The 24938-nt window shown below is 42.6% G+C and overlaps 1 protein-coding gene across 8 annotated transcripts in view; it reads right to left on the minus strand.

Moving 5' to 3' along the window:
* The window catches only part of LOC126092715 (serine/threonine-protein phosphatase 6 regulatory ankyrin repeat subunit A-like), a 423652-nt gene that overhangs the window by 22339 nt on the left and 376375 nt on the right, over nt 1-24938 (minus strand). For 4 of the 8 annotated variants that reach the window (XM_049908442.1, XM_049908457.1, XM_049908464.1 and 1 more), the window contains exons 19-20: nt 24374-24664; nt 16662-16952 (exon numbers count right to left, since the gene is read on the minus strand). The exons of 1 other annotated variant lie outside the window; for it this stretch is intronic. In XM_049908442.1, coding sequence (XP_049764399.1) covers nt 16662-16952; nt 24374-24664 — 582 coding nt within the window. The remainder of the gene's footprint in view (nt 1-16661; nt 16953-24373; nt 24665-24938) is intronic. 3 more of the 8 variants (XM_049908484.1, XM_049908471.1, XM_049908476.1) reach the window with 3 other exon arrangements.

Below are 24938 nucleotides of genomic sequence, written 5' to 3' on the forward strand. Positions count from 1 at the left end.
GTGAGGAAGATTTGAAATAGAGGAAGGGAGAAGGTCTGGGAGAGAAGGCCACACGCCCAGCCTTAGACTGAGTGATAACCCCCCCCCCCAAATAAAACTTAAAAAAAGACCAGCCATTGTCACCTAACACCATAGGTAGTGCATCAGGAAGGTTAAAAGATTGCCACAGGGCAGATAGATTGGGATAGTTTTACAAGATATGGGCTGGTGTCAATCCAGAGCCACAGTGACACTGGAGTGGGTCCTCGTGATGGAGGAGGTGACTTGGAGTCAGCCAAGTATGGCCTTTGCAGAGCAGGCAAAGGACAACATAGTCCCTGTGAGTAGATCACATCGATGGCCTCCACACATTCTTTGTCTCCTATATAGCACTTAATCTATTTGGCACACTTAGGGTGTACCATTTGATATTCCAGATTCCAAAAACTTTTGGCATAAGACCGATCGGATTCTCCAGCGTGCTGGTCTCTTGAGTCACTTTACTCATAGCCTGTTTGACCAGCCTGTCAGCAAGTTCATTTCCGAAGACTCCGATATGTCCTGGGGCCCAGATGAAGGCCACTGAACGTCCACAGTTTTGATGGCATAAAGAGACTCCTGGATAGTCATTACCAAAGGATGGTGAGGGAAGTACTGGTCCAGAACTTGTAGGCTGCTTAAGGAATCACTATAGTTGAGGAAGGACTCACCTGTGCAGGAGTGGATGAGCACAAGAGTGTGAGAGATGGCTACCAACTGTGCAGTGAAAACACTGCAGCTGTCTGACAAGGAGTGCTATTCAGTACATCCATCATAAGTGAAACCAGCATGACCATCGGCCATCGAGTCATCAGTTTTGACTATTTCTGAGCCCTGGAACTCCCTGAGAATAGAGAAACATTGGTGGTGGAAGGCCTCAGGAGGAACAGTCTTTTGGGCCTTGTGACAGATCCAGATGAAGCTGTGACCATAGCATGGGCCACGGAGGTGTACATGAGTGGACCCGGAGAAAAGGTGGTAGTTAAGTGAGAAGGGACCAAACACAGACTGCAATTATAATCCCCAATGTGGGCCGCCATTGCAGTAGAACAATCACTATGTTAGGGAAAAGGAGATGGTAATTTGGACTTTGAGACAAGCTGCAAATGTATGTGGTACAATTTGCAAGCTGTTGTTGCCACATGATCTGCAATGGAGGAATCCCAGCTTCCACGAGTAGGCTGTACACTGGGCTCGTTCAGAAAGCTCCAATCACAAGTCGAACTCCACAGTGGTGTACAGGGTCCAGCATCCGCAATGCTGAGGGTGATGCTGAATGATACACCAAGCTCCCATAGTCAAGACATGACTGTACAAGGGCTTTGTATAGCTGCAACAGTGTAGGGTGATCTGCACTCCTTTCAATATGGAGCAGAAATTGAAGAACATTAAGTTGTGGCCAGCACTTTTACTTAAGCTGATGAAGATGGGGAGCCAAGTTATGTGGGCATCAAAAACCTGTCCTAAAAAGTGATAAGTCCCCACTATGTTAAATAGTTGGTTATTGAGGTAAAGTTCTGGATGTGGGTGGACAGTATGATGACAACAGAAGTGCATGACATACGTCCTGGCAGCTAAAAAATGAAAGGTGAAGGTCCATGATTGAGCATTTCATATGGCTCCCTGCAGTTGATTTTCAGCCACACCAATAGTAGATGTGCAAAAGGAAATACAAAAGTCATCATTGTATAAGAAGGATGATACAGAGGAGCCCAGTGCTGCTATGAGACCATTAATGGCCCTAAAAGGAGTGAGGCACTCAGTGCAGAGTCCTGAGGGACCCCATTCTCGTGGATATGGGGTGACACACTGACCTGACTCTAAAGGTGCAGAATGGCAAAAAGTTCTGTATAAAAATTGGGAGCCGGCCCCAGAGACCCCACTCATGCAAAGTAGCGAGGATGTGGTGTCAGCAACTGGTGTCATACGCTTTAGTCAGGACAAAAGAGCTGATAATAAGGTGGTGATGGCAGGAGGAGGCCATTCTCATGGCAGGCTCTAGGTACACCAAGTTGTTAGTGGTGGAGTGACCTTGGCAAAAACTGCCCTGGGACAGAGCCAGGTGCCCTGAGACTAAAGGATCCAACACAACTGCTGGCTCACCATGTGCTCAAGCAGCTTGCACAGAAAGTTAGTGAGGCTAATACAATGATAACTATCCATATCTAGTGGTTTCTTACCAGGTTTTAGCACTGGAATGATAATACTTTCTCACCACTGTGGTGGGAATTTGCCATCACTCCAGATGTGGTTAAAGACAAGAAGGACGTGGTGCTGCTAATCCACCAACACTGACCCAGGGAATGTTTCAGGACAATTGACAAGAGCACTGAGAAATTAACACTCACTGAATGAAGCATTATATGGCTCAGGGTGGCATGTAGCAAAAGATAGGTGTTGTCGTTCCACCCACTGTTTTAGGGGATGAAAGACACGGTGGCAATTCTCAGAGGCAGTGGTTTGAGCATAATGTTTGGCAAAACACTCTCCAGTTGCATTTGGGTCGGTATATACAGCTCAATGCGTGGAAATTCCAGGTATACGTGCAGGGATCTGATTTCCGTAAAGGTGTCTGAGCTTACTGCAGACGTGGGAAGCAGAGGTTTTGATGTGTGCTGCTTATGACATTGTAGGGCCCACCTACAATCCCTAATGGCCACAGCAATTTCTGGCAACCACCAAGGCACTGTCTTCCACTAGGGGCAACCTGAGGAACAAGGGAGCAGATTCAGCTGCAGAAACAATGGTTGTAGTAACATCCTTGATCACTGCATCAAAGTTACCAAACAATGGTGATCCAATGGTAGCAGAGGTGAAAAAATCCAGATGAGTGACGCCTGGAAAGTGACAGGAAAAGTAGAAAGTGGTCACTACCACACAGGTCATCATAGATGGTAGGAGACCAGGACTGAGATCAATGGCCGAATACTTGCCATGCACCACACTCAAATGAGTGGGGACACCTGTGTTTACAAGGCAAAGATCATGTTGAGTTAGTAGATTCTTGAGATCTTTATCATAGCCAGTAATCTTGGTTCCACTCCACAAGGGGTTATTGGCATTAAAATCACCCAGAAGTAGAAAAGGTGGGGGGAGCTGGGAAATTAGTGCAGCCAGTACATGATGCGGCACTTCACCATCTGGAGGAAGGTAGATGTTGCTGATGGTAATTTCCTGTATTCTTCTCACCACAACAGCCACAGCTTCTAAAATTATTTGAAGGGGCACAGGCTCACTATAGACAGAAGTAAGGACATATATACATACTCCACCTGACATCCTGATACAGTCAGAATGATTTTTGTAACACCCTCGATAGCCACAAAGGGTTGGGGGTCCACACTGCTGGAATCAAGGCTTCCTGAAAGGCAGTGCAAAAAGCCGGTGTATATGCTTGTGAGTTGTCATAACTCAGCCAGGTGTGGGAAAAAACCACCACAAGTCCACTGGAGAGTAATGCTTTCTAAAATCTGGGAAGGCATGAAGAGACCAAGGAGGCAGTTTATACCTCAGCAGTGCAATACCTGTGTTGTCAGGGGGCAATGACCAAAAGGGTACATGGTGACCCCCCCCCCCCCTCCCCCACCATAAGGGACTGGCTACTGCGCTGGATATATGGTGTGAAATGATTCTCTATTATTGTGAGTGTAGGATATGACAGTGCACAATGGATATAAAGGATGCACAATGTAAGAAGTCCTTGCCCAAAAGGCTGGATTACAGGTGTAATTACAGTTCCATTACAATAATAGATGCTAAAGGTTTCAGTGCACAATGGGTCCATGATGCACAACATATGGCATCCTTCTCCAAATGGCCCGTACATCTGAAAAATTATGAAAATGTGGAGGTCAAATCCTAAAATGGAACCATATGACTTGAGGCTGAAAAGGCCGAGACTCCTTTTAGTTACCTCTTATGACAGGCAGGAATACCTTGGGCCTATACTAACCTTCATTCCTGCAGGGGGAGTTAATAGACTTTCTCAGGATAGTTTACATCTATCTTTAAGAGTCTTCCAGTTTAGTTCCTTCAGTACCTTTGTAATGATCTCCCATGGATCAAACAAACCTGTGACCATTCATGCTCCCCTTCTCTGTATGTGTTCAATATCCCCCGTTAGCTCTAATTGTTATAGGTCCCACAGACTTGAGCAGTATTCTAAAACTGGTTACATGAGTGATTTTTAAACACTCTCCTTTGTAGACTGTGTGCACTTTCTCAGTATTATACCAATAAATGATGTCTTCCACTTGCTTTACCCATGACTGAGCCATTGTGATCATTCCATTTCATATCCCTAGAAAGTGTTACACCCAGGGGTGTTTGTATGAGTTGGCTGATTACAACAGTGACTCATTGATATTATAGTCATAGATACTACATTTTTTTCATTTTGTGAAGTGCACAGTTATAAATTTCTGAACATTTATAGCAAGCTGCCAATCTTTGCACAACTGTGAAATCTTATGAAGATCTGACTGAATATTAATGCAGCTTCTTTCAGATACTGTTTCATTATAGATAACTGCATCACCTGGAAGATCATTAATATATAACATGAGCAGCAAGGATCCCAACACATTTCCCTGGGGCTCACCTGAAGTTACTTCTACAACTGATGATGACTCTCCATCTGAGATAACATGCTGTGTCCTCCCTATGATAAAGTCCTCAGTCCAATCTCAAATTTCACTTGATACCTGTATGATGATACTTTTGACAATAAGCATAAGTGTGGTAATGAGTCAAATGCTTTTCAGAAATCAAGAAATACTGCATCTACCTGTCTTGATCCAAAGCTTTCAATATGTTGTGAGAAAAGAGCAAGTTGGGTTTCACATGATCGATGTTTTTGGAATCCATGCAGGATGGTAATGAGGAGGTCATTCCAGTGGTGATGTGTCTGTGTGTAGGGAGGGGGGGTAGGGAGGTTTGTTGCCCATACATTGTCTTTCCTTCATTTAAGACTGCCAATGTGAAACCTTTGACCTAGTCCTGCTTGGTTTGTTACTCTTAAGCACACACTGTTGTCACAGTGTAATTTCTGTCACAGCTGCAATCCAGGTAGCATTATAAGAAACAAGGACTACCATACCTACCATTGACAGTATTTATGTGTCAAGACTGAGCTTTATTCACACTGCTGCTGGCATAGCTTAGTAACATCATTGCTACTGACCATCCACTTAATGTTCACTGTATGGAAACGTTGTAGGTTTACAAAGAGAGCAGTGATTTTCATTGGGTACTTTTGCTGTTCTTGTTTGCAAGTAACATGACTCAGTCACAAGATGCGAATAACCAAACAAATGAATTCATACACAAATATATGACTTTCTTTGCAACCTTAAAGGTAATCCCAGAAGAGATGAAATATTATCAAGAATAGTGACTGCAACAGGAAAGATCTACATTTACATGGATACTCTGTAAATCATATTTATGTGTCTGGCAAAGAGTTCATTGAACCACCTTCGCAATTGCCTAATATTCCAAACTTGTATAGCGGGCAGAAAGAATGACCACCTATACCTTCCTGTATAAGTTCTGATTTCCCTTATTTTATCATGGTGATCATTTCTCCGTATATAGCTTGGCATCAAAAAAATACTTTTGCATTCAGAGGAGAAGTTGGTGATTGGAATTTTATGAGAAGATTGCTCCGCAATGAAAAACGCCTTTGTTTTAATGATGTCTATCACAAATCCTGTATCATTTCAGTGACACTCTCTCCCCTATTATGTGATAATACAAAATGTGTTGTCCTTCTTTGAAATTTTTTGATGTACTCCATCAATCCTATCTGGTAAGGATCCCTCACCACACTGCAGTATTCTTGAATGGGACTGACAAATGTAGTGTAGGCAATCCCCTTATTAGATTGGTTACATTTTCTAAGTGTCCTACCAATAAAATGCAGTCTTTTGTTAGACTTCCCCACAAAATCTTCTATGTTTTCCTTCCAATTTAAGTTGTTCATAATTGTAATTCCAAGGTATTTAGTTGAATTTACAGCTTTTAGATTTGACTGATTTATTGTGTAAGCGAAGTTTAAGGGATTCCTTTTAGCACTCATGTGGGTGTCCTCACACTTTTCATTGTTTGCAGGGTTTGGTAATGGGGCCATTGTTATTTAATGTGTTTGTTAATGATATAGGTGTTGAGGAGGAAGAAAAGAAAATATTGTGTGCTGATGACATGACAATACTAAATAGTGACCAAAATATGGAACAGCTTGAGAGAAGAGCATACATATCTGCAAATGTCACAGCTCAATGGCTGTTGGAAAATGAACTGGTTATAAATCTAAAAAAGACTATGTATGTAGTGTTTAAAAACAAGGAAAAGGCTGTAGACATGGATTTAGAGGTTGATGGAACAAGGCTGGAAGAAGTAGAATCTGCTAGATTCTTAGGTATTCTTGTGGATAATGAACTGGAATGGAAAAAACATATTAATAATGTCTGTAAGAAACTGAGCTCTGTCATATTCTTAATGATGCAGCCATCATAGTATTCAGACAAGAACCTTCTGTGTACAGTGTAGCATGGACTTTTTGAACCATACTTACAGTATGGAGTGACTGTGTGGGGAAACTCAAACAAACAAGAGACAAAACGAGTGTTCATATTAAAAAAAAAATAGGACCATTTTAAGAAGAAAGACCTCTGAAATGTGCAGAAACTGTTTCAAGAATTTAGGTACCTTAACTTTTTCATTGTTGTATATATACAAAACAATAATGTACATCACAAAAGGTAGTGAGGACTGGATTACAAATTCTAGTGTACACACCCACAATACAAGAAGGAAGAATGAAGTACGGAGCATACCCCACTGACTGGCAATGCTAGAAAAAGGACCCCAGTACTCTGGTATCAGACTACTAAGAAGTCTGCCCAACAGCCTGCAAGATAGTGTACTTCACAATGACATTCCAAAGAAATTTAAAGACTATCTCATTGAGAAAGAGTTTTACAGTGTTGCAGAATACTTATGCCATTAAATTTGTATATATTGTTACTCATTATCAGTGATGTAAAAATGTAAGCTAAAGGTGTAGAAAAATAAGTGATAAAGAATGTTAATACTTTGACATGTCCTATATTACACGTACATTTACTGTACACAATGTTATTTTACAGGATCAAATAAAATTCTATTCAATTCAATTGCAATTTTTGCACCACACAAAATCTTTTCTAAAACATTTTGCAATTTGTCTTGATCTTCTGATTACTTTAATAGTCAATAAACGACAGCGTTATCTGCAAACAACCAAAGACAGTTCCTCAGATCATCTCCCAAATCGTTTATATACATAAGGAACAGCAAAGGGCCTATAATACTACCTTGGGGAACTCCAGAAATCACTCCTGTTTTACTCAATGAGTTTCCATCAATTACTACAAACTATGACCTCTCTGGCAGGAAATCATGAAACCAGTCACATAACTGAGTTGATATTCCATAAGAATGCAATTTCACTACAAGCGGCTTGTGTGATACAGAGTCAAAAGCCTTCCAGAAATCCAGAAAAACACAAACAATTTGAAATCCCTTGTCAATAGCACTCAACCCACTGAGTAAAGAGCTAGTTGTGTTTTACAAGAACGATGTTTTCTAAATCCGTGTTGACTGCGTGTCGATACACCATTTTCTTCAAAGTAATTTGTAATTTTCGAACACAATATATGTCCCAAAATAAGGCTGCATATTGACATTAATAATGTGGGCCCGTAATTTAGTGGATTACTCCTACTACGTTTCTTGAATATTGGCATGACATGTGCAACTTTCCAGATGTGGTGTATTATGGTGAAATCTACGGAGAATATGTATGGAAGCATAGGGAATGGAAACTTGTAATAAAGAAATGAAGTTTTTACCACCAAAGAAAGACATTAGTTGCAGAAGATCTGCAATTTATTTCGGAAATTTCAAAAATGATGTTGGTCATCATATTGCACTGGAATTTTATGATCAGAGTGAGTGTCCCACAAAGGAAGAATTCGAACAATGTTGTAGTAACTAGGGAAACTTAACCAAGAAAAATGTACAACAGGAAATAAAATCATTGTCACCACATTATTATCTTGATGAGGGGTTGTCCAATCAAAATCACATAGGAAGCGCATCAGGATTTTAAGGGCAGGTACCAACTGCAAAGTATATATGGTCTTATTGTCTGTATGCAGCTTCATCCTAATGCCGCTGCATCAAAAGTGTAAAGCTAATATTTACATTACATTTGAACTTGTCTGCTAAGTGGGAAATATGGGCCATTAGGGTGTGTAACACCCCTCTTACAACCATCAATTCAAGCCATCAGAAAATATGTGGGTGCTAGTGAAAGGAAATATCACATACAGAAATTGCACATTAAGAATTAAAGAATCAAATAATTTACTTGAGGAAGTCATTGACAATATTGTTGTGGAAGATGGTTAATTAGTATATGCCACACTGAAAATTCACAAGGAATTGCCTTTCTGAAGGATGGAATATGAGAAAATTTAATTGTTGTCATTGCTTCAAATGACTCTTTGAATATCTGATCTTTGAATACACTTACTTCTGCAGAACAGGACAGTAGAAAAATAATGTTAAATTAACTGTTTTTTTCTTGTTCTTACTGTTTGTCAAATGTGGATAAATCCAAGAAAAGTGAAACCAAAACTCAACATTTTGAAATGCAATAGATTTTGTTCTCTGGTACATGAATTTGAAAGTCAGAACATTTAATTTCGGAATTGTACAATACTTCAGATCATAATGGTGTATAGGTTATATTTTTATTCTTCATTGAAAAATGTCTCTCATTGTTTCAGATAAATTATTTAGACATCTCCAAAAAATAATACTTGGAAATACGTTTTACATTACAGAGACAAATTAATAAAACAAAACTGGGAACTAATTTATTATTACATCTGTAACAAATTAAATGTAAGAGTTTGCCTCATAATCTTAATTTTATATTTAATGAAACAAAAATGATTATGTTTTCTTATTTAGCTATGACAGATAAAATTTCAGTGAAAAAAACATTTTAAAATGTATCACAGTGGCCAGATATGCTGTTATAGACATAATACTAGATTTTTGTCAGATTGAACAAGAAATTCCAAAACTTTTTCAAAAATATATCTACCTCATTCACGAACTATGGGAATTTAAAGAAGTGACTCTTGCCTCTTTGCTCAGATGAATTCATCAGCTGGTAGTGGTGGAATGATGACAAAACAGGAAGATAGTCAATGTTGTCGCAGGACGAGCAAATTGGACAATTTTTTATTTATTTGTCTGTCTCAGTTGCATTGATCAAATTCTGCTGCAGTGATTACTGATTTCAGGCTAACACACCTGTTCTCAAACCACAATTATTCATACAATATGATCCAAAAACACACGAACAACTTCTATACAGCAAAGTATACTGTGGGCAACAAGGGTCCTCACTGACGTGCCTGTTGCAACTGACTGACACTGTATGGTTCCACAGATGATGGTTTCAAAATGTTGTAGAACAATTTAACAGAGTTTCTTATTCACTGTTTTATCAAAAATAAGCAACATTCCTTCCTCAAAATGAAAAATGCTGAAAATGGTTTGGATAGTATTTGTGTTCTGCAGATTAGTTTCAGTCCAAACTTCACTGTTGCTTATCAGGAGGATGTGCAGACTGCACACTGGAGTGGCTTACACAGTTACTGATCCAGTTTTACATATCAGTATATCTGATTATATCTGCAACATGCTAAGCTACCTGTTCATGCTTTTATTGATAAAATACTTCAGAACTGAAAAGCTAAATTCCCTAATCTTAAATTGATGGAAATATTTTCTGATGGAGCTAGTCAACATTTCAAACAGCAGAACACATTGACCAATGCAACTCTCAGTAAACATGTTTGTGATCTTGTGTTAAATTCAAATTTATTTTGTTTTTCCCATGGAAAAAGAGATGTTGATGGCTTTGGATAAATGCTGATGCACCTTGTGTGGCAGTGCGTGAAAGCTATACACTCTCTGATTACTGACTGATCACCTTTAGTACAATGTGCAAAATCCATAAGTGATAAAATTCATATAATTGCAGTTTCAGCAGAGGTGATAAAAATCTCTGCTGACTAGTTTTTGCAGTGTTGGAGTGATTTCAGATTGCTTTCAAACACTCATCAAGTCCACAGTGTCCACATAATTAGGAAGCATACAGTTAAAACAGGTTTGTTGTCTGAGTAACTGGCACACTCTTCCATTTAACCCTATTAAGACCAGAGTGTTCACAAAGAACCACTCCTAACTTCTTAGGTAACCAGTTGTAATGATGAAAACTTTTGTATTTTTTGCTCAGTGAGTTATTGTTGAAATAGAATCTGAATGAGAACATTTGTATAAATTTGTTGGGCAAACTGGCTGTGAAGAATGTGGAAAAAAAGAAAAAGTGTTTCTTTAAATTTCTTAAGGATAGGGAATAAAACAAAAATACTAATGAAGTTGACTTGTCCCAAGTGGTGTGTACATTATAAGATCCAGATGAAATAAAACAACCCTTTTGTTTTACAGTCCTGTTCTGAAAGTTCTGTAATTCCAACGGCATCTAATAAGTGATTTCGCGTAATACATTAAATGTCACAAAATTTATTATTCCATTTGTTTACTAGTAGGTCATGCTTGTCCAATACATGTTGCATTTACAAATGAAGCCATAATTAAGAAAATTTATGTTAGCATTGTTATCTTTCATTATTTTATATAATATGATGTAATAGACCTAGATACAAGACCTGTCCCATACATCCTCCTACCACAACCTACACCAGTCCGGTCACTAACATCACCTATCTCATCAAAGACATCCATTTTGCCCTTTTCCTAATTTTCACACGTATTTGGGTGTACTTTTACGTAATTTTTAGGACGTAATTCTACTTTCTTACATAATTTTTCGCATTTTTGCACCACCATGGGACCTTCCTCCTTCCATTTGCATCAATACAGAAATGTTTCCTTATTCCTGGCCAGATCCCAGTCCCACATACTGTTCCTGCATAGCTGCTTGGCTCATGAAATGCCCCCTAATGGCCTTACCATCAAATTACCCATCTCTGGTTGCCACCCCTCCTTCCACAATGACCTCCACCTGTTCAGATTCTGCCAATCCTTAGCCCTCACCAACATAGTCCTGCAAAACTATATCAACCAAGCCCAATCCCCCCTGCAGTACCTTCTCTCCATCCACAAAATTCTCCTGCTATGTAATCCCAAATTCCTGGAACCCATAACATACATTGAAACTCTTGCCCTGCAGGAACTTCAGCAACATGCACAACGCCACCTCAAAAAGCTCTCCATCCTGCTCACTTCCTACTCCTTCCTCAGAGTACCACTGTCCACCACTTCTACAACAACCTCCAAACCTCCCCCACACCCCCTCATAGCTGACAAACCCTGTCTCACAGACCTACTACACTTACCCCACCCTCCAAATCTCCCTCTCACCACCACACAGAACCCAAAACCTAATCAGACCTACAACACAGTCATGAACCTTTCCTCCAGAAGCATTTGTTCCACAGAAATATCAGTCCTTTCCAAAGGCCTCACCTTTTGCCCCACTCCCAAATTCAACCATGCACGACTAGTCAAAGACCTTTTCTCCTTCTCCCAGTCCCTACAGTGGAAACACTTTTTCGCCATCAACCCGACCAATCAGACTCAACCAGAGACCAATATTGAACACTGCCTAAGTCAGTTCACTGCTCCATCCTACAGTGATCCACCCACACTGCCTCCAAACCACCCCCTGTTAACTTTCCAGAATTTCTTACCCTCAAACCTTGCCTCAACATCATTCCCCAAATCCCTCAACATGCATACTAACCTTAAATCTGCAGAAAGAACTGCAGTCCACCATCTAAAAACTGATCCCAATCTTATAATCCTACCTGCAGACAAAGGCTCCACCACCGTTGTTTTGAACCGCAAGGATTACGTGGCAGAAGGACTCCATCAGCTGTCAGATACTTCCACCTACAAACCATACCACAGTGATCACATTCCAGCAATTCAGCATGATATCCAGTCACTACTCAAATCCTTAGGCCCATCCCAGAACCTCTCCTCAGAGTCCACCCCTACCACTCGCCGCACTCCCACCTTCTACATGCTTCCTAAAGTCCATAAACCCAACCTCTCAGGATGCCCCATTGTGGCCAGTTACTGTGCCCCCACTGAGAGAATCTCTGCTCTCATAGACTAACACCTTCAACCTATTACCCGGAACCTATCCTCCTATATAAAAGATACCAACCATTTCCTTGACCGACTCTCCACAGTCCACACGGTGCCCTGCTCATCACTATTGATGCCACCTCCCTGTACGCTAACATTCCTAATGCCCATGGCCTTACTGCTATCGAACACCACCTTTCCAGATGCCCTATAGATTCCAAACCAACAACCTCCTTCCTAGTCTCCATGAGCAACTCTATCCTCACCCACAATTACTTCTCCTTTGAAGGCATTACCTACAAACAAATCTGCGGTACGGCTATGGGCACCCACATGGCACCATCCTATGCTAACCTATTCATGGACCATCTAGGAGAATCCTTCCTAAAAACCCAGAATCCTAAACCCCTCACCTGGTTCAGATTCAAAATGGTTAAAATGGCTCTGAGCACTATGGGACTTAACATCTGAGGTCATCAGTCCCCTAGAAATTGGAACTACTTAAACCTAACCAACCGGCTTCACACACATCCATGCCCCAGGCAGGATTCAAACCTGTGACCATAGTGGTCGCACGATTCCAGACTGTAGATCCTAGAACCGCTCGGCCACCCCGGCTGGCTGGTTCAGATTCATTGATGACATCTTTGCTATATGGATTGACATTCCTCCCAGAACCTCAACAACTTATCCCTCATTTGCCTCACCTGGTTCTACTCAACCCAACAAGCCACCTTCCTAGATGTTGACCTCCACCTCAGATATGGCTACATCAGTACCTCCGTCCATATCAAACCTACTAACCACCAGCAGTACCTCCATTTCGACAGCTGCCACCCATTCCAAACCAAGAAGTCCCTTCTGTACAGCCTAGCCACTCATGGTCGTCGCAACTGCAGTAATGAGCAATCCTTCTCTAAATATACCGAGGGTCTCACTGAAGTCTTCACTGACCGTAATTATCCTCCCATCCTTGTACAAAAACAAATCTCTCGTGCCTTATCTTTCCAGTCTCCCACCACCTCCCAAAGTTCCACAGTCTGGCCACAGAGGAGAATTCTCCTCGTAACTCAGTACCATCCAGGACTAGAACAACTGAATTACATTCTCCGTCAGGGTTTCAATTACCTCTCGTCATGCCCTGAAATAGAAATGTCCTACCACTATCCTTCCCACCCCTCCTACCTTGGTATTCCATCGTCCAATGAACCTACACAATATACTCATCCGTCCTTACCCAACCCCTGCTCCCAATCCCTTACCGCATGGCTCATACCCCTGTAATAGACCTGGATGCAAGACCTGTCCCATACATCCTCCTACCACAATCTACTCCAGTCTGGTCACTAATATCACCTATCCCATCAAAGGCAGGGCTACCTGTGAAACCAGTCATGTGATTTACAAGCTAAGCTACAACCACTGTGCTGCATTCTATGTAGGCATGACAACCAACAAGCTGTCTGTCCGCATAAACGGCCACCGACAAACTGTGGCCAAAAAACAAGTGGTCCAATCTGTTGCTGAACACGCTGCCAAACATGATACCGCTCATCTCAATGACTTCTTCACAGCCTGTGCCATATGGATCCTTCCCATTAATACCAGCTTTTCTGAACTGTGCAGGTGGGAACTTTCCCTCCAGTACATCCTACATTCCCGTAACCCTCCTGGCCCCAACCTTCGTTAGTCGCTGTCCTCACCCATTCAGCCCCCTCCTTGTTCCCATTCCAGCACTACACAGCCATCATTTCACCGCCACACCCAGTCTTTTAATTTATTTTTATTTTTATTTCTCTCTTTTCTGCTACTTACCCCCCACCCCACCACACCTTCTCTCCCACCCCACGTCTAAACTGCAACACTCCACTGACGAATGCAGAATAACAATAGCAGCAAGTGCTACATGCGGACACTGCGACAGCTAGACCAAACCACAACAGTGCACTACAGCCACACTCATAAACACGGTCGTCATTGTAAACATGTCCCTGAAGATGCTGCTCGCCGACCGTGGCCCGTGTTTGTTACAACACACAACTGAACGTCAGAGGTTTCAAGCATCAACTTTAGGTTACAATATCTCCAGATGTAATTAACATTTTACAGTGCAACAAATGGCACTGATTACGTATTTGTTTATATGTTCAGATGTGCTAACAAAACTAACTGGGTTCCATTTAAAAAAAAATGTAGGTTTGTGTTAAAAAACATACTTCCGTGCATTTTTTTTATGATTTGTATTAACCAATTACACTAGCCCCTCTCCTCATGTTCAGTCTGTGGAATCGGTTCATCAGTATTTGATGTGGTTTACGAAATATATCCAGCGGTAATGTTAGGTGACTCACCCTGTATACATGCATATACACCTGTATAATTACATTATCTTGGTCAACTACACTGCACCAGCACTATAGCCTGACTGGAGAGAAGAGTTGTTATACAAAGTATGTGCATGGAAAATCCAGGTGCAAGCCCCGTCCTAAGCACCCATATTCCACTTCAGTCCAGTCACAGAATTATCCTACCCTATCAGAGGTTGGGCCACCTGTAAAAGCAGTCATATCACATGCCATCTCTGCTCTAATTTCGGCATGGCCTTTTAAGTAACAATGTCCACCTGAAAAAGACTCCTCCACCAAACTGTGGTCAAGAGCAAAGCTGACCACTTGGTGGTAAATACCCTGCTGAGTGCAATATGCTAGACTTCAGCAGTTGCTTCACAACCTGTGCCATCAGGATTCCCCTTCACCTGCCCTACCCCCAATTACCAGCTGAATTAAATAAATGGAAGTTGTTCTTACAACACATTCTTTGACCTTGTAATACTCCTGGTCTCAATCTCCACTAGAACCTGCCTCATACATACTCTGTCCCTGTCCCCATGCCCCCACACCACTCACTCTACACTCCATCAATCCTATTCAAGTCTCCCTCCTCCCTTTTTCTATTTTTCTTCTCCACAATGCTCCTCCATATCACTGAGCAGCATACACATCTGCCCCTGCCTTTGCCAGAGTGTGCACACTGATGAAACTTCCCAAACCCTTTGCACTTGCTGCCAATGCTTCCAGCACCCTTCCTTCAATATTGTTTCCCCCTCCCAACCTCCTCTCTCCCTTACAGCCTCCACCCAATACAAACCTTTGTTGCAGTGCTGATACAATGTAGTCGGTTGTAATAATTTAGCCATGCACAGTTATCTGTGTGTATGAATATTCTGGATTAGCTAGCTTTGAAGAAGAGCATAAACCAAAATCTTAGCAACATGTTCAGTCTTCTTATGCACCTACTGACTCTTAATGCCTCAGTATATGGTGAGTTGTTAACTTTACTCCTTATCGTAATGGTACCTCATTCTCACAACTTACTTTATTGTACCCTTTGTTAAAAACAGTAGTGCAGATTAAATTGTCTGATTTTTCCACTAATCTCAGGAAGGGATAGTGCAACATGTGGGGGGTCCCAAAATACAGGTACTGAGACTGTTCTTATCCTTGCCCTTTGAATGACTTTAAAGCATGCTCCAAAAACTGTAACATTTGCTGATGAGTTAAGCACATTAATCAAGGATGAATCTGAACCTTACCAGATACAGCACAAATGATAACTGAAAAGGCATACAATTAGTTCACAGCAAACACTGTAAGCCTTTATCTCACATATATCGACATTACGAAGTTTCAAGAAAACACCCAATACCCACTGCCACTGTAAGTAGACATTGATATTCATATACTAAATGAAACAGTGTCTGTGTAATATCTTGGCATCTTAATTAATTTACAAAGTTTCATAAAACACAATGCATCATTCATTTCATATCATACTTAGTTTAGAATGTACTTAATTCAATATCAGTTAAAATCATACCTTAAATGTGATAAAAAAAAAAAATGCACCATCTGTCACCTGTCCCCCACGTTAGAATTCTGGTTTGTGTTCATTATTATAGTCACATCAGAAGAAATGCAAATATGACTTAATTAGAAATAGATCAAGACCTATTACTATAACCCTGTGTGTAAAACTTGGATATGCACTGCATCATCAGGCCACCAGTGTGCTAAACTTCGTATATTCTGCAAACAGAATCTGTGTGCAGCACCCACCAGAAGCTGCCTGCTGTGGGCCACATGACTTGTCCACGCATCTCTGCATCTGCCATGCTATCTACCAGAGCCCTCATCTTTATAATCACTGAACAGCAGGCACTCACTCTCATATGATGTTCATACTTGTTGTCAGCATCTGCTTGTATCGGTACCTGGATTGTTTCTGTGTTTGTGTATCTGGATGAAGAATGAACTCTGTTTCACTGGGGCCATGCTGTTGTTTCAGTCTTACAGTACAATACAAGAGTCTTTTCCTTTGGTGAGAATTGTGTAGTTTGAACTTACACCATGACTGCCATGATCCATTGCTTCTTCCAGGGCTGTCTTCCCAGAATGATTTTTCACATTTATACTCGCGCCTTTCCTCAGCAGTAAATTGACTGCATTACTGCTACCAACAGCAAGCATCAGTGGAGTTTGGCCATCGTTGTCCTGTTCATCAATGCTTGCTGCCTTTTTCAGTAACAGCTCCAGACCTTCCACACTGTGTGCCTTGGCTGCCCAGTGTAGGGGTGTGAGACCAGTGACATCCTTCAATGCGACATCTGCTCCAGTCGCAACCAAGGCCTCCACTGCCTGAAAATGACTTTCATTTAATTCTTACCCTGAATACATCAACTGAAGAACCACAACTTTCATAATAATTTAAAGTCAACTGATAAGTTAAATATGTAAACATTCCTCTTTCCCTCAAGTTCACAAAATGTTATTAGAATTAGCACTTGTAGACACAGTGAAAACTTTTGACGATGTTAACTGGAATACATTTTTTGAAATTCTGAAACTAGCAAAATAAAATGCAAGATGCAGAAAATTATCTACAAGTTGTACAGAAACCAGACTGTAGTTGAAACAGACAAAGGATACGAGAAGGAGACAGTAGCTGAGAAGTGAGTGAGACAAGGCTATAGCCCATACCACATGCTGTTAAAACTGTACATTCAGCAAGTAGTAAAGGAAATCAAAGAGAAATCTGGAATTGGAATCAAAATTCAAGGAGAAGAAAAAAAATATTAAGGGTTGCCGATGACTTTGTAATCATATCAGAGATGGCAAAGGCCTTGGAAGATCTTTGAATGGAACAGATTGTGTTTTTGGGAAAAGGATATAAGATGAATGTCAAAAAAGGTAAAATGAGGGTAATGGAGTGTAGTAAAATCAAGTTAGGTAATCTTGAGGAAGATAAATTAGGAAATAAGACACTAAAGGTAGCAGAGAAGCTTTGTTATTCAGGCACAAAAATAACTGACAATGGCAGAAAAAGAGAGACTATATAATGAAATATCATTAAAGACAAAGATAATTATTTTACCATCTTAGTGCAGGGCTAAGTGTTTCAAAGTATTTCTGAAAGCATTTATCTGGAAACTTTTATATCAAAGTGAAATATAGAAGACTAGCAGTCCAGACAAAAAGGAAACTGAAGGTTTTGAAATGTGGTGCTACAGGAGAATGCCACACATTAGATGGCTAGATCAGATAGTTACTGAAGAGATACTGAAATGAACTGGGGAAGTGATAATGTTAAGGAAAACTTCACCATAAGAAGGGATTGTTGGATAACACATAGTGAGGCATCCCTGCCGCCGTTGGATAAGCAGCTGCAGCAGCAAGTCGTATACTCCTAGCTCACTCATTTGTTACATAGTTTAATTCTTAATTTCTTTGCGTTTTTTTGGTACTTGCATTGTTTAATTCATAAATTTCGGGCATATTATAGTATTTGAGAGTTGTAGCATCGCGTTTTAGTACCTGAATAGTGTAAAATCGCGTAGTCATCTGTCTTCTGTTTTTGTTTTGAACGGCCAGTGTCGGTTGGTCAGTCAGTGTGCTCCCTGCCGCCGTTGGATAAGCAGCTGCAGCAGCAAGTCGTATACTCCTAGCTCACTCATTTGTTACATAGTTTACTTCTTAATTTCTTTGCGTGTTTTTGGTACTTGCATTGTTTAATTCATAAATTTCGGGCATATTATAGTATTTGAGAGTTGTAGCATCGTGTTTTAGTACCTGAATAGTGTAAAATCGTGTAGTCTCCTTCCGCCGCCGAGCAGTGCGTCAGCAGTGCACAAGTGGCAGCATTACTGCATTTACTAGGCAATCTCGTATTTTAATAACCGTTTAAATTTTGTGTCGATTTGTTTGCGCTCTCTGTAGATTAGTTCAGACGTTCATTGCACAACAGTTTTTAGCATGGATAGGGACTGCAACTGCTGTGTTCGGATGCAGGCTGAGTTGGCATCCCTTCGCTCCCAGCTTCAGGCAGTGTTGGCTTCGGTCACACAGCTTGAGGCTGTTGCCAATGGGCATCACTGTGAGGGTCCGGATGGGGGTTTGTCGGGGACGGCTAGCTCGTCCCACGCATCCCCCGATCGGGCTACAACTGTGGTTGCCCGGGATACTGCCCGCATTGAGGCTGATCCCTCACCTGTGGTAGAGTGGGAGGTCGTCTCAAGGTGTGGCAGGGGGCGAAAGACATTCCAGAGGGCTGAACGGAAGGCCTCTCCAGTTTGTCTGACGAACCGGTTTCAGGCTCTGTCTCAGGCTGATACTGATCTTCGGCCTGACATGGCTGCTTGTCCTGTTCCGGAGGTTGCCCCTCAGTCTGCAAGATCCGGGCGGTCGCAGAGGGTTGGCTTACTGGTAGTTGGGAGCTCCAATGTCAGGCGCGTAATGGGGCCCCTTAGGGATATGGCAGCAAGGGAGGGGAAGAAGACCAAAGTGCACTCCGTGTGCATACCGGGGGGAGTCATTCCAGATGTGGAAAGGGTCCTTCCGGATGCCATGAAGGGTACAGGGTGCACCCATCTGCAGGTGGTCGCTCATGTCGGCACCAATGATGTGTGTCGCTATGGATCGGAGGAAATCCTCTCTGGCTTCCAGCGGCTATCTGATTTGGTGAAGACTGCCAGTCTCGCTAATGGGATGAAAGCAGAGCTCACCATCTGCAGCATCGTCGACAGGAATGACTGCGGACCTTTGGTACAGAGCCGATTGGAGGGTCTGAATCAGAGGCTGAGACGGTTCTGCGACCGTGTGGGCTGCAGATTCTTCGACTTGCGCCATAGGGTGGTGGCGTTTCGGGTTCCGCTGGATAGGTCACGAGTCCACTACACGCAACAAGTGGCTACACGGGTAGCAGAGGTTGTGTGGCGTGGGCTGGGCGGTTTTTTAGGTTAGATGACCTCGGGCAAGTACAGAAAGGGCAACAGCCTCAACGGGTGCGGGGCAAAGTCAGAACATGCGGGGACCAAGCAGCAATCGGTATTGTAATTGTAAACTGTCGAAGCTGCATTGGTGAAGTACCAGAACTTCAAGTGCTGATAGAAAGCACTGAAGCTGAAATCGTTATAGGTACAGAAAGCTGGCTGAAGCCAGAGATAAATTCTGCCAAAATTTTTACAAAGGTACAGACGGTGTTTAGAAAGGATAGATTGCATGCAACCGGTGGTGGAGTGTTCGTCGCTGTTAGTAGTAGTTTATCCTGTAGTGAAGTAGAAGTGGATAGTTCCTGTGAATTATTATGGGTGGAGGTTACACTCAACAACCGAGCTAGGTTAATAATTGGCTCCTTTTACCGACCCCCCGACTCAGCAGCATTAGTGGCAGAACAACTGAGAGAAAATTTGGAATACATTTCATATAAATTTTCTCAGCATGTTATAGTCTTAGGTGGAGATTTCAATTTACCAGATATAGACTGGGACACTCAGATGTTTAGGACGGGTGGTAGGGACAGAGCATCGAGTGACATTATACTGAGTACACTATCCGAAAATTACCTCGAGCAATTAAACAGAGAACCGACTCATGGAGATAACATCTTGGACCTACTGGTAACAAACAGACCTGAATTTTTCGACTCTGTAAGTGCAGAACAGGGAATCAGTGATCATAAGGCCATTGCAGCATCCCTGAATATGGAAGTTAATAGGAATATAAAAAAAGGGCGGAAGGTTTATCTGTTTAGCAAGAGTAATAGAAGGCAGATTTCAGACTACCTAACAGATCAAAACGAAAATTTCTGTTCTGACACTGACAATGTTGAATGTTTATGGAAAAAGTTCAAGGCAATCGTAAAATGCGTTTTAGACAGGTACGTGCCGAGTAAAACTGTGAGGGACGGGAAAAACCCACCGTGGTACAACTACAAAGTTAGGAAACTACTGTGAAAGCAAAGAGAGCTTCACTGCAAGTTTAAACACAGCCAAAACCTCTCAGACAAACAGAAGCTAAACGATGTCAAAGTTAGCGTAAGGAGGGCTATGCGTGAAGCGTTCAGTGAATTCGAAAGTAAAATTCTATGTACCGACTTGACAGAAAATCCTAGGAAGTTCTGGTCTTACGTTAAATCAGTAAGTGGCTCGAAACAGCATATCCAGACACTCCGGGATGATGATGGCATTGAAACAGAGGATGACAAGCGTAAAGCTGAAATATTAAACACCTTTTTCCAAAGCTATTTCACAGAGGAAGACCGCACTGCAGTTCCTTCTCTAAATCCTCGCACAAACGAAAAAATGGCTGACATCGAAATAAGTGTCCAAGGAATAGAAAAGCAACTGGAATCACTCAACAGAGGAAAGGCCACTGGACCTGACGGGATACCAATTCGATTCTACACAGAGTACGCGAAAGAACTTGCCCCCCTTCTAACAGCCGTGTACCGCATGTCTCTAGAGGAACGGAAGGTTCCAAATGATTGGAAAAGAGCACAGGTAGTCCCAGTCTTCAAGAAGGGTCGTCGAGCAGATGCGCAAAACTATAGACCTATATCTCTAACGTCGATCTGTTGTAGAATTTTAGAACATGTTTTTTGCTCGAATATCATGTCGTTTTTGGAAACTCAGAATCTACTATGTAGGAACCAACATGGATTCCGGAAACAGCGATCGTGTGAGACCCAACTCGCTTTATTTGTTCATGAGACCCAGAAAATATTAGATACAGGCTCCCAGGTAGATGCTATTTTTCTTGACTTCCGGAAGGCATTCGATACAGTTCCGCACTGTCGCCTGATAAACAAAGTAAGAGCCTACGGAATATCAGACCAGCTGTGTGGCTGGATTGAAGAGTTTTTAGCAAACAGAACACAGCATGTTGTTATCAATGGAGAGACGTCTACAGACGTTAAAGTAACCTCTGGTGTGCCACAGGGGAGTGTTATGGGACCACTGCTTTTCACAATATACACTCCTGGAAATGGAAAAAGAACACATTGACACTGGTGTGTCAGACCCACCATACTTGCTCTGGACACTGCGAGAGGGCTGTACAAGCAATGATCACACGCACGGCACAGCGGACACACCAGGAACCGCGGTGTTGGCCGTCAAATGGCGCTAGCTGCGCAGCATTTGTGCACCGCCGCCGTCAGTGTCAGCCAGTTTGCCATGGCATACGGAGCTCCATCGCAGTCTTTAACACTGGTAGCATGCCGTGACAGCGTGGACGAGAACCGTATGTGCAGTTGACGGACTTTGAGCGAGGGCGTATAGTGGGCATGCGGGAGGCCGGGTGGACGTACCGCCGAATTGCTCAACACGTGGGGCGTGAGGTCTCCACAGTACATCGATGTTATAGCCAGTGGTCGGCGGAAGGTGCACGTGCCCGTCGACCTGGGACCGGACCGCAGCGACGCACGGATGCACGCCAAGACCGTAGGATCCTACGCAGTGCCGTAGGGGACCGCACCGCCACTTCCCAGCAAATCAGGAACACTGTTGCTCCTGGGGTATTGGCGAGGACCATTCGCAACCGTCTCCATGAAGCTGGGCTACGGTCCCGCACACCGTTAGGCCGTCTTCCGCTCACACCCCAACATCGTGCAGCCCGCCTCCAGTGGTGTCGCGACAAGCGTGAATGGAGGGACAAATGGAGACGTGTCGTCTTCAGCGATGAGAGTCGCTTCTGCCTTGGTGCCAATGATGGTAGTATTCATGTTTGGCACTGTGCAGGTGAGCGCCACAATCAGGACTGCATATGACCGAGGCACACAGGGCCAACACCCGGCATCATGGTGTGGGGAGCGATCTCCTACACTCGCCATACACCACTGGTGATCGTCGAGGGGACACTGAATAGTGCACGGTACATCCAAACCCTCATCGAACCCATCGTTCTACCATTCCTAGACCGGCAAGGGAACTTGCTGTTCCAACAGACAATGCACGTCCGCATGTATCCCGTGCCACCCAACGTGCTCTAGAAGGTGTAAGTCAACTACCCTGGCCAGCAAGATCTCCGGATCTGTCCCCCATTGAGCATGTTTGGGACTGGATGAAGCGTCGTCTCACGCGGTCTGCACGTCCAGCACGAACGCTGGTCCAACTGAGGTGCCAGGTGGAAATGGCATGGCAAGCCGTTCCACAGGACTACATCCAGCATCTCTACGATCGTCTCCATGGGAGAATAGCAGCCTGCATTGCTGCGAAAGGTGGATATACACTGTACTAGTGCCGACATTGTGCATGCTCTGTTGCCTGTGTCTATGTGCCTGTGGTTCTGTCAGTGTGATCATGTGATGTATCTGACCCCAGGAATGTGTCAATAAAGTTTCCCCTTCCTGGGACAATGAATTCACGGTGTTCTTATTTCAATTTACAGGAGTGTATATAAATGACCTAGTAGATAGTGTCGGAAGTTCCATGCGGCTTTTCGCGGATGATGCTGTAGTATACAGAGAAGTTGCAGCATTAGAAAATTGTAGCGAAATGCAGGAAGATCTGCAGCGGATAGGCACTTGGTGCAGGGAGTGGCAACTGACCCTTAACATAGACAAATGTAATATATTGCGAATACATAGAAAGAAGGATCCTTTATTGTATGATTATATGATAGCGGAACAAACACTGGTAGCAGTTACTTCTGTAAAATATCTGGGAGTATGCGTGCGGAACGATTTGAAGTGGAATGATCATATAAAATTAATTGTTGGTAAGGCGGGTACCAGGTTGAGATTCATTGGGAGAGTCCTTAGAAAATGTAGTCCATCAACAAAGGAGGTGGCATACAAAACACTCGTTCGACCTATACTTGAGTATTGCTCATCAGTGTGGGATCCGTACCAGATCGGGTTGACGGAGGAGATAGAGAAGATTCAAAGAAGAGCGGCGCGTTTCGTCACAGGGTTATTTGGTAACCGTGATAGCGTTACGGAGATGTTTAACAAACTCAAGTGGCAGACTCTGCAAGAGAGGCGCTCTGCATCGCGGTGTAGCTTGCTCGCCAGGTTTCGAGAGGGTGCGTTTCTGGATGAGGTATCGAATATATTGCTTCCCCCTACTTATACCTCCCAAGGAGATCACGAATGTAAAATTAGAGAGATTAGAGCGCGCACAGAGGCCTTGAGACAGTCGTTCTTCCCACGAACCATACGCGACTGGAACAGGAAAGGGAGGTAATGACAGTGGCACATAAAGTGCCCTCCGCCACACACCGTTGGGTGGCTTGCGGAGTATAAATGTAGATGTAGATGTAGATGGAATAGTCAATTTGGTTATGAAGAGAAGTAAACCAGCCTCCATGATGAAGACCACAACAACAACAAATATTTAGATATTTACATTTACAAGATAATATACCGTGCAATAAGTGTGAGTCTGATAACAGAAATTTCTGGATGGAGTACTCCTAGAACCCTGTGTGTAATGCTTGGGCCACTGGCCACTGGCATACTACAATTTGGAAACTGCATTGGCCACCCACCACATGACTTCTGGACACCATACAGCATTTGCTGCGCCATTTCCAGAGCCCTCCTCTTTATAAGAATAGTGCAGCAGCCAATCACTCTCATACTGTGTTGTCACTTATTGTCAGAAACTGCTTGTATCAGTGCCTGGATTGTTTCTATGTTTGTGTCCACATTCTCAAGTGTTGTTCACTTGCACATGGATGAAGAACAAACTCTGGTTCACTGTGGCTATGCTGTTGTTTCAGTCTTACAGTACAATACAAGAGTCTTTTTCTTTGGTGAGAATTGTGTAGTTTAAACTTACACCATGACTGCCATGATCCATTGCTTCTTCCAGGGCTGTCTTCCCAGAGTGATTTTTCACATTTATACTCGCGCCTTTCCTCAGCAGTAGATTGACTGCATTACCGCTACCAACAGCAAGCATCAGTGGAGTTTGGCCATCATTGTCCTGTTCATCAATGCTTGCTGCCTTTTTCAGTAACAGCTCCAGACCTTCCACACTGTGTGCCTTGGCTGCCCAGTGTAGGGGTGTTCGACCAGTGACATCCTTCAATGTGACATCTGCTCCAGCCGCAACCAAGGCCTCCACTACCTGAAAATGACTTTCATTATTTCTTACCCTGAATACATCAACTGAAGAACCGCAACTTTCATAATAATTTAAAGTCAACTGATAAGTTAAACATGTAAACATTCCTCTTTCCATCAAGTTCACAACATGTTATTAGAATTAGCACTTGTAGACACAGTGAAAACTTTTGATGATGTTAACTGGAATACATTTTTTGAAATTCTGAAACTAGCAAAATAAAATGCAAGATGCAGAAGATTATCTACAAGTTGTACAGAAACCAGACTGTGGTTGA

This window comes from Schistocerca cancellata, chromosome 1 (genome assembly GCF_023864275.1).
Source record: "Schistocerca cancellata isolate TAMUIC-IGC-003103 chromosome 1, iqSchCanc2.1, whole genome shotgun sequence".
Taxonomy (NCBI): domain Eukaryota; kingdom Metazoa; phylum Arthropoda; class Insecta; order Orthoptera; family Acrididae; genus Schistocerca; species Schistocerca cancellata.